Source organism: Terrapene carolina, unplaced genomic scaffold, assembly GCF_002925995.2.
Source record: "Terrapene carolina triunguis isolate 2854851 unplaced genomic scaffold, T_m_triunguis-2.0 Scaffold193, whole genome shotgun sequence".
NCBI lineage: Eukaryota > Metazoa > Chordata > Testudines > Emydidae > Terrapene > Terrapene triunguis.
The window spans coordinates 6,459,474-6,469,306 of NW_020664544.1; the positions used below are offsets into that span (position 1 = coordinate 6,459,474).

Consider the following 9,833-nt stretch of genomic DNA (forward strand, 5'->3'; position numbering starts at 1 on the left):
TAGGTGAGCCACATCTGCATCTCTCACCTGCCTCCCGGCCAGATGTTACCCCCCCCCCCTTCTGCAACCTCAGCTCCCCTCCCACCAGCGAGAGAGCTCCGCGGCGGGGGGGCAGAGAGCCAGCCTAGGGCTGAGCTATCGCCAGACCTTGCAGTGGGGAGGGAGGGGGGAAAAGAGGCACTGGCCCCCTGGCTTGTCCAGATTCGGTCTTTCCCTGTCGCCCACTGCCTGACTGCCACAGCAGCTGGGAGACAGAAGGACCAGATGATGGGGCTATAGTCAACTGAACCATAGGGTGTGTGTGTGTGGGGGGGGTCCTCAGTAACTGAGGAAAGGCTAGAAGACCAGCATTCTTAGGACAGTGGTTGGTGATTAATCCATTACATCCAGCGAGCACTAACCCAATCCCCTGCCCATCTCTTCTACGCCCCTCTCCACCAGCTTTAAGCAGAGATCCCGGGGAATTGACCTCAGCTGACATTTTTGGAAAGCTGGAGGGATTAGGTGGCACCCTGAACAAAAGGGCACACAAAATCCCAGAGGCTCCCATGGAAGAAAGCCCGTTACTCAGGGCAGAAAGGAAGGATGAGTGTAGAGAGACAATAGGGTAGATGGAGCAAGGAGGTTATTCAAAGGAGGATCAGAGACAGGAGAGAAAAGAGAAGCATATAAGTGAAAGGGGAGCAGGAAAACAAGAATGAGGAAGGAGAAAGAGGGGAGAAGACTTGTGATGACATGTCTAGAGGTAAGTGGAAAGAGGACAGAGTACAAGAACAGCAGGAGGGAGAAGATACATCTCTCTTATTCTCTCCTATTGTCCTGTTCAGGTGATCTCTGGACAAGAACAAGGGGAGGATGCAGAGCAAGGTGAAAATGAAGTTCAAGACAGATCCCAACTGCAAAAGAAGAGGGAGCACCTCTCCCCGAAGTCCCTACTAACTCAAACCCCATTGCAGAATTTGACTCACCTAGAGTTGGTCTCTAGTTCACAAGAGTTCTGGGAAGTCCTGGACAACCTGTCTGAGCTGGACCAGGGCTCACGCTCTAGAGGACGCAGGGACCGTGTGGCAAACACAGGCAAGTTCAAGAAAATTTTTGGCTGGGGTGATTTTTATTCCAACATCAAGACAGTAAAGCTGAACCTTTTGATCACTGGGAAGGTCGTCGATCATGGTAACGGTACCGTTAATGTCTTCTTCCGGCACAACTCTACTGGGCAGGGCACTATCTCCGTCAGCCTCGTCCCTCCCACCAAGACAGTGGAGTTTGACCTGGAGCAGCAGATCTTTATTGAGGCCAAAGAATCCAAGGTCTTCAACTGCCGGGTAGATTATGAGAAAGTGGATCGGGCCAAGAAAACCACACTCTGTACTTACGACCCCTCCAAAACCTGCTACTATGAGCACACGCAGAGTCATGTCTCCTGGGTCTGTTCCAAACCCTTCAAAGTCATTTGCATCTACATTACCTTCTACAGCATAGACTACAGGCTAGTGCAGAAGGTGTGTCCTGACTATAACTACCACAGTGATGTACCTTATTACCCCTCTGGATGATAGACCTGTTCCATCTCAGGGATAGCCCAGAGACGGGTGTCCTGGGGAAATAGTTTTGTAAGCTGAAGCAGAGTGCAGGGGTCTCTAGAAACCAGAGTTCTGATGCAGGACAGAAAAGGAAGGAGAACTGATTTTCTCTAAAAGCCTAAGCATTGAAGAAAGGAATTCTAGACTCAGGGTACTGGCATTTCTAAACCTGACCCAGAGCTGTGGTCTTTAGAGACTGGGCTATGTAGAAGATGCCTGGACACGAAGTACAGAAATCATCATCAGGATTTGGGTTTCTCAACACAAGAATATTTGCCTGGACCTAGCTCACGTGGCCAAGAAACCAAGGCCTGGACATTGGGTCAAGGGGTCTACAGACACATGCTTAAAAACCAAACCAACGGTGGCCTGGCTACAGAGTAAGAGGTCTCGTTGGAGATAAGGATATTAAAGGGGACTCATGCTAGTGTATTAAAGATGGCTGTTTGACATCAGTGGGTAACCATGTACTTGGAGCTCTACCAAAGTATGAGCTAGAGTTGACTAGCAGGGTCTCGTGTACAATCTGTATTTGGGAGTGCAGGTGCCTCCAGAGACTAAGAGCTAAAAGCTCAGAAGTAGAAATATTTGGAGGATCCTCTGCCATGACTAGGCAGGAATGAAGAAGGGAAATTAGATTGTCTGGGGATGAGACGTTTCCAGACGAAGTGTCATCTCTCCTTGCTGTGGGGTTTTCAGACGCTGTTAGCCACTCCCGATGGCTGGAGTTTTTACAGCATCTCAGCCCTATGGATCGACAGATAAAGAAACCCTGGTCAACACAGTCAAAAACGCTGACACAGTATATAGGATTCACAAATTTCACTTCATCAAATCCATGACCCACATCACTCCTCCTCTCCCCCTTGCATCTGCATCCTCAGTCATGTCAGCACCCCACATTTTTCCTGCTCTCCATTATTTGTCTACCTCCAGCAGATCTCTTCCACCCATCCTGAGCCCCATAGCACCTCAGCCCTATATACTATGTAGCTTCTGTATTTTTTGGGGGGTGAAAAGATATATATGTGTGTGTGTGTATAAGAGAGAGAGAGAGAGAAGTCATGTGTTTGCTGTATCATTTAATTTATTTAAAAAAAAATAAAATCTTGTCCTTGAAATGGAGAAAGTTTCCCCGGTGCTAAGAGGGTAGGGTAAGTGTTTCCATTGAGAACCATCTGGTCTTTAAAAGAGTCTCTTCCCTGGCTAAAAAACAAAAATCTTCACAGTTATGAATGAGAAATGCAAAATGCATGATCCAGTCTCCTAACATGCCCTCTCCAACCCCACTGTCCATATATACTATTCTGTTCAGGTTCTTCCCCTGCATTCATTTTTCTATGATCTGAGCATTGGATACATTTTTATTAGCCTGCAGGACTAGAACTTGTGACCTTTAGCATTTAAATCAGGCACTGTATGGGGTTGATACTCCGCAGTGGATGTGTGAATTCTGAGTTACTAAACGGGGATTCGTAGCCTCAAATCTCTCTGCCTTTCCCTCTACATTAGAACAGGGATGGGCAAACTTTTTGGCCCAAGGGCCAAATCTGGGGATGTAAATTGCATGGCAGGCCATGAATGCTCATGAAATTGGGGGTTGGGGTGGGGGTGAGGGCTCTGGGGTGGGGCCAGAAATGAGGAGTTCAGGGTGTGGGAGGGGGCTTTGGACTGGGGCAGGAGGTTGGTGTGCGGGGGGAGGGCTCTGGCTGGGGGTGCGGGCTCTCGGGTGGGGCTGGAGATGAGGGGTTGGGGGTGCAGGAGGGTGCTCCGGGCTGGGACTGAGGGGTTCGGAGGATGGGAGGGGGATCAGGGCTGAGCAGGGGGTCGGGGCGCAGGGGTGCAGGCTCCGGGCGGCGCTTACCTCAAGCAGCTCATGGAAGTAGTGGCATGTCCCCCCTCTGGCTCCTACGTGGAGGCGCGGCCAGGTGGCTCTGCACGCTGCCCCATCCGCAGGCACTGCCCCTACAGCTCCCATTGGCCGCGGTTCCCGGCCACGGCACGCACGGAGTGGGGCAAGCCCCAGACCCCGCTCCCTGGCTGGAGCTCAAGGGCCGGATTAAAATGTCTGAAGGGCCGGATGTGGCCCCCGTGCCGTAGTTTGCCCACCCCTGCATTAGAACCTCACAAACTTCACTTTGATGCACAGAATGCGCAGACTGGCATTCTCACAGAAGACCCAGCGAGCTCTCCATTCTGTCCCTTCCCACCCCCACACTATGCCAAGGTCTCACATTACTAAGACTTTATCACGTCAGTAAAATCCTATCCAAGTACATTTACCAGTGTCTTATGCATTGAAACTGAATAACAGTTAAAGTAGGTTTTGTGACCCAGTGTGGTGCTGTTTTGCTTTTGTTTTTAAATCATGTTTCTTTACCTAGTTGCTAATTCAGAATGGATCTTCTGGTTATTACAGCAAGTCAGCAAGGCTCTATTATACGCATCTGAACATTTACATACTGAGTAACACAGAGAAGCCAGCCAGAGTACATCAATCAAAAAAAAAAATTTGCTTTAGTTGAATAACCAGGAATTTTTACTCTTCACAAACCAGAGCACAAAATACCTTGAAAGCTCAGTTGTAAAAAACAAACCAACAAAAATAAACAACAGTCATAATATCTGATATTTTGAAAGGATTGCTTTCATCTCACGGGGAACAAGCTAAGGTACATCCCCAGAAGGTTTCATGCTTCCTTTGAAAAGAAATAAAGAAAAATCTGTTAACCCCTTCCCTCCCACTGTAAGAGAAAAAAAAATACACAAAAGTTGCTCACTTGGAGCTATTCCTGAAAAATTTTAATTTTCAGAGCATCAAAAACAAACAGTCAGGCTATACAGGATGCAGCATTTTAGAAAGCGATAGGGCAGTTGATGGTTACTAGGAGACCAGCACCGTCTATTATTCTAGATTAGAATCATCTCCTCCCAACTAACCAAGCAACACAAGATGATCAAAAGAGAATTTCACTAAACTAAACGGCAAAAACACACAAGCTAGATACACATTCTATCAACTATGTGGCTCACCCCTCTTTGTTCCAACTAGATCCGAGTGAGAGCCTTTGTAACAATTTATTCAACCAATTTCACCTTATGTTCAAGGAAATGTCTGAGAATACGTGGAGATTTCCTTGAATTTATTGAGCTCCATTTTGTAATTAATTTGGTTTGCTCTGCGGCTTACTCTTCAAGCTGTGCTGCGGAGTGGAGATTGGCCTCACAATATTGTTCTTGTTCCCGGACTAGATGAGTCTAACACTCATGATGGAATCTCTGCTGCAAATACATACAGAAAGCAAGTTTAAGTTATTTTCCCAGGAGTGCGTACACTTGAAATACACTATTATTACTGCAAATGCTAACAATAAAAAGTCAGTTCCAGGAAGAACTGTGGAAAGCAAAACCAGAAGTCATGCATCTATGACAGGGTGAGTTCATTACAAAAAAATTCATAGCAATATTTATGGAATATTTTTGCAGCTAATCATCCATCTCTGTTTATAAGCACAGGCTCCCACCATGCAGAGTAACTCAATGGGAGTGGAAGCTGATATCTACGTCTCAGGAGAAAGAACAGCTTTCGATAGCATCTGCTATTGGCTGAGATGTAGAACCATACAGTACATGGCAGTGGCTTCCTCCATCTCCAGTATGGAATTCCCCAGTTGGCTAATAGAGTCTCTTCCTTCCCCACCAAATCCTTCTAATTGTTTTAATGAGTCTCAAAGATGCATCTAACCTTTGCTTTGGCTTGTTCAGAAACCCAGCCTCCCAGAATGAATTACCCCATCCCCATGCCAAAGTCAACCACGCTTGCTCTGCTATTAACATAACTCACTTTTTCAACAGCCGACACTGTCAGAACTCCAGGGGAGAAAGAAGCCAGCCGGCCACTGCACCAAGGACAAGAAGAATCAGAAAAATCAGAAGCTACTGAGAAACAAATCAAATGTAGTTATTACAGAACAGCAACACGACACTTTTCACTGAGGAAAAAGTACTAGACAGAATCACAGGAATTTGAGATGAGACCACCTACAGCGTTGCCATTTTCTCTCCTCCCACACCTCCCCGCCACTGAGGGCTTCTTCTGTACACTGTAAATTCTCTGCTTCTATCCTGTCCATTTTAAGTGGCTCAAATGATGGGGCTTCCACCATTTCCCTTACAAGACTGTTTTACACTTGAATAGCTAGTATGTCTTCCCCATCCCTGCATTCAGCCTAAACATTCCTTTGTTTAGTTTCACATCTCATTACTCCTAATTACATCCCAGGGTACTTGCCTAAACCAAACCCTAAATCCATCTCCGTTATGGGGGGCATTTAGACCCTTTACATACTTGTAGATGTAGCTTTCCCTTGCCATCATCTAGTCAATGACATTTAATTTTTTTGGTCTTTCCTCTCAAGTCACCACACTCATCCAAAACTAGCAGTGGCACAGCTATGTTAAACGGGATATTTATTTGACATTAGGAGACCGATTACGCAGCCCTAAGTCATATTTAGTTCCTTACTCTGAGTGGTCTAATTCAGTGTTTCTCAACGACCGGTCTGTGGACCAACATCAGTCCCCGAGATGTCCCCGACAGTTTAGAAAGACAGCAAGCCCTAGTATCAAAAAGGTTGAGAAATGCTGGTCTAATTGATTACAATAGGACTAGTCGCAAAGAAAGGCCCATCTCAACGCAAGGATGGCATACTCTGAAGCTTAACGAAAATATGGAATCCCTTGAAACACCAAGGGATTATAGCCCATAATGTCATCAAGACTCTTCAATAAATGTTCTACAAATATTCCAGCCAGATGCCAAGATTTTGAATGAGAAGGAATTATTAGTATTAATTTGTAAGTAAATTTTTTTTTTGCCACAAGCGTCATAGTTAATGTGATACAACTTCTTTTTATAATCCTAAAGTTGATGTGTTGCCAGTTCTTGTAATTTTTATCATGAGTCTTGCAGTATTTGGTGGTTTTTTGCACAACCCTGGCTACTGGAGTCATTTTATTGCCTAAGAATCTCAACGTTCAATTAAAAAAACAAAGTTTCTAGCCCTGATGGTTGCAGGGAAAAAAATAAAATAAAATAAAAAAAAAAGCATGAAAATATAACTTCTAACAGCTCAAACACCAAAAAACAAATTAAAGGGGAGCCCGAAATTAGTTTAAAATTATCCTGATTTTAAAAGTCACTCTCATTTTTTGTGGAGCCTGACTCACGATTTTTGAACACTTGCGATACTGAAATTGGGTCAATAACTTTCTGGGGGGGAAAAATGACTCCCCATGAGCTGCAACTTTCCATAGACTGTGTCAGCATAAAGAGGCTTGGTTTGCTTTTCGGCAAGTTTGACAAAATATCCTTCAGGTACAGTTGAATGATCATAAAAGGTGAGGAAAAACAAACTATCATATATACTCATCCATAAGCTGAATATTTTGGGTAAAAATGTGACGCATCAAAGAGGGGGGGGGTCAGCTTATAAATGGGTCTACACCAAAATTTGATGATTTTAAACTCTATGGAATCATTGAATCGAATATCGAATACATGGTCGTTTTGTTTACTTGGAGCATCTGCAGGCATGGAGCGTCTCAGCTCCCTGTGGCCACGGTTCGCCGTTCCCAGCCAATGGGAGCTGCGGGAAGTGGCGCCAATTCCCGCAGCTCCCATTGGCTGGGAACGGCAAACCGCGGCCACTGGGAGATGAGGGGCTCTGTGCCTGTGAACGCTCCAGGTAAACAAAACGTCCTGACCCGCCAGCGGCTTACCCTGATGGGCCGGGAGCCAAAGTTTTCCAACCCCTGAAATATACGGTTGGCTTATGAAAGGGTCATACAGTTTTTGCTATTTTTACCTATCAATTTTGGGGAGTCGGCTTATAAACAAACGGGCTAATAAACGAGTATATACAATGTACTTTTCCCACTTTAAAAACATAATTCAAGAGTCTTTTTCCATGTACTGAAACTGAGAAGTAGCACAACTTCAAACTACACAGACTGCTGAACCTCCGCAAGGAGTAGTTATGCTAGTTTCATTTTAAATATTGAAAGATTTCTAAGCAGTTAAAAAGTTCACTGAATTTATTACTTAGATTTCTTTGGGGAAAAATGTCCAAGTCTCAGTGGTGGCTGCCCCTTCCATTTTGACCAGGCAGGGGCTGGAGAGCCACTGTTACATTGTAAGCTCTTTGGAACAGGAACTGTCTTTTTGTTTTGTGTTTGTACAGCATGTCATACGTTGCAGTCCTGGTTCACAATGCGGTTCCTAAGTGCTACCGCAATACAAATCAATGTATGTGACTGTTTTATATTCTTGAAATAGCAAATGGTTAAGAAAGGCTTTGAAGATCTATAGTCCATGAGAACTGTAGGAATATATAACCCAATATTTGTATTGAGATTGTTAGCTTGACTTATGAGATCTAATGAATCATCCATGTATTTATGAATTGTGTGTGTGTTTTTTTGTTTTTTTTTTAAAGCTGTAAGTGTCTCCATGAATTTATATTCCTTGCTTCAGTTGTTGCTCTGGTAACTTATTCTACCCACTTATTACTCTGCATAAAGCAGCTGTGGCCAAGTTTGTTTATTAATATTACCGTAGTGCTTTAAGACCCCAACCACGATCATGGCCCTGTTGTGTTAGGCACTGTACATATGCACAATGAAAAAAAAATCTCTGTCTTGAAGAGCTTACAGACAAAATAGACAAAGGGTAGGAGGGGAAACAGAAGTGACTTGCCCAAAGTCATACAGCAGATCAGTGGCAGGACTGAGAATGGAACTCGTGTTGCCTGATTCCTGGTTCAGGGCCCCAGCCACTAAACCACACTCAATGTCTCTAATTGTAAGACTACATTCCCTACTTCTGGTGAAGTGACAAAATGGTGACGTTTTCTTTCATGTCATTCTGGAGTCTTCCCTGTTACTTGACGTCATCCTTACCCTCCTCCTCTGCATTGTCTCGAATAAGGCAATATACTTCTTTTTCGTACACCACATCTGCTGCAATACCTAGGCATAACTAGGATAGCATTTTATCAAGTCAGTGCTGTCTAGTAGTTCAAGCAGCACAGTTTCTGGGCCCTATTCCTGACTAGACAACCTTGGACCAAGTCATTCTGTTTCTGTGTTTCTGGTTTGCCCCCATCTAGCTGGGGATAATACTCAGCTATTTGCCAGGGATGTGGTGAGGTTTAGAGTTTGTAAAGCACTTTACAGATCCTCAGAGGAAAGGGGGGAATGCAAGGACAAATCATTTCTATTAGTAAAACTCCGAACACTGTGGCTTGTTATTACACACGTCAGACCCGAAACATGTTTGTGTGTTGGAAGTATGGCGTTTGATCTAAAAGAAGGACTATGGCTTCGTTTGCCAATTATACTGAGCTACAGTCCCCAAGCATGACTGCTTCCCCCACACAGCTTAACACCAGCTGCTCTCTCAGACACACAAGCTTTCTTTCCCTCATCTTCCCATGCTTTAAACAAACTCCAGCAGCAGCAGCAGGTTTCTGATTGTTTTCTCTCCAATTAACGGCCGAGCCGCACTGCTCACGGAGAAAGAAAACGTGATGTCGCATTACGAAAACAATCATCTCATCACTGGAACTTCTTCCTGTGCAAAAAACATACCCATGGTTGGGTAGGATCAGGGTGAAAGAACAATCTCCCCCCCTGCCACCCAAAACCACCACACTCTGACCTGGAAGGTGGGATGTTGCCAACCAAGCCAATTTCGGCGATAGAAAGGACAGAAGTTGACAGTTAAGAAAACAGTCTGTTTGCTGTTTAATGCACTGGTGCCATGATGGCACCCAGCCAAGTGCTACAGGGATGGGGCATTCTAATCCCATAGGGGAGCTCAGTTTGTACATCATGTTCTGCAAAACGAGGCTTGGAACCTCCTGGTGGGAGGAAAGAATTCACTGTGTGTGATGGATTCCCAGACCTCACAGAGCACCCATCTGGTACCAGAGTCTCCTCTTCCTGGTGACTTGTGCCCAAAGAGGTTGAGGGAGGAGAGGCTCAGAAACGTACCCCCTGGTTCTTCCTTTAGGTCCCCAGCTGCACTGTGGCTTAAACAACGCTAGAAATAACGGCTTGAGCAGGTGTTATTAGCAGGATTGTAGCATGGGGTTCCCTTGTTTTCTTACATTGTAAACTGACAGGCGAAGAGAGAGAGAGTGTGTGTGTGTGTGTGTGTGTGTGTGTGTGTGTGTGTGTGTGTGTGTG

General features: G+C 45.0%; 2 protein-coding genes across 10 annotated transcripts in view; one reads left to right on the forward strand and one right to left on the reverse strand.

The window, feature by feature from the left end:
- NXPH3 (neurexophilin 3) overlaps positions 1-1,910 on the forward strand; it is a 3,405-nt gene extending 1,495 nt beyond the window's left edge. The window contains exon 2 of the mRNA XM_024199428.3: positions 828-1,910. Within this exon, the coding sequence (XP_024055196.1) occupies positions 828-1,556 (729 nt within the window). The 3' untranslated portion in view covers positions 1,557-1,910. The remainder of the gene's footprint in view (positions 1-827) is intronic.
- Positions 1,911-7,425: 5,515 nt separating this feature from the next.
- Positions 7,426-9,833, reverse strand: part of SPOP (speckle type BTB/POZ protein) — a 63,280-nt gene continuing 60,872 nt past the window's right edge. For all 9 annotated transcript variants that reach the window (XM_024199406.2, XM_024199400.2, XM_024199401.2 and 6 more), the window contains one exon: positions 7,426-9,216. The gene's annotated coding sequence lies outside the window, so the exon portion shown is untranslated. The remainder of the gene's footprint in view (positions 9,217-9,833) is intronic.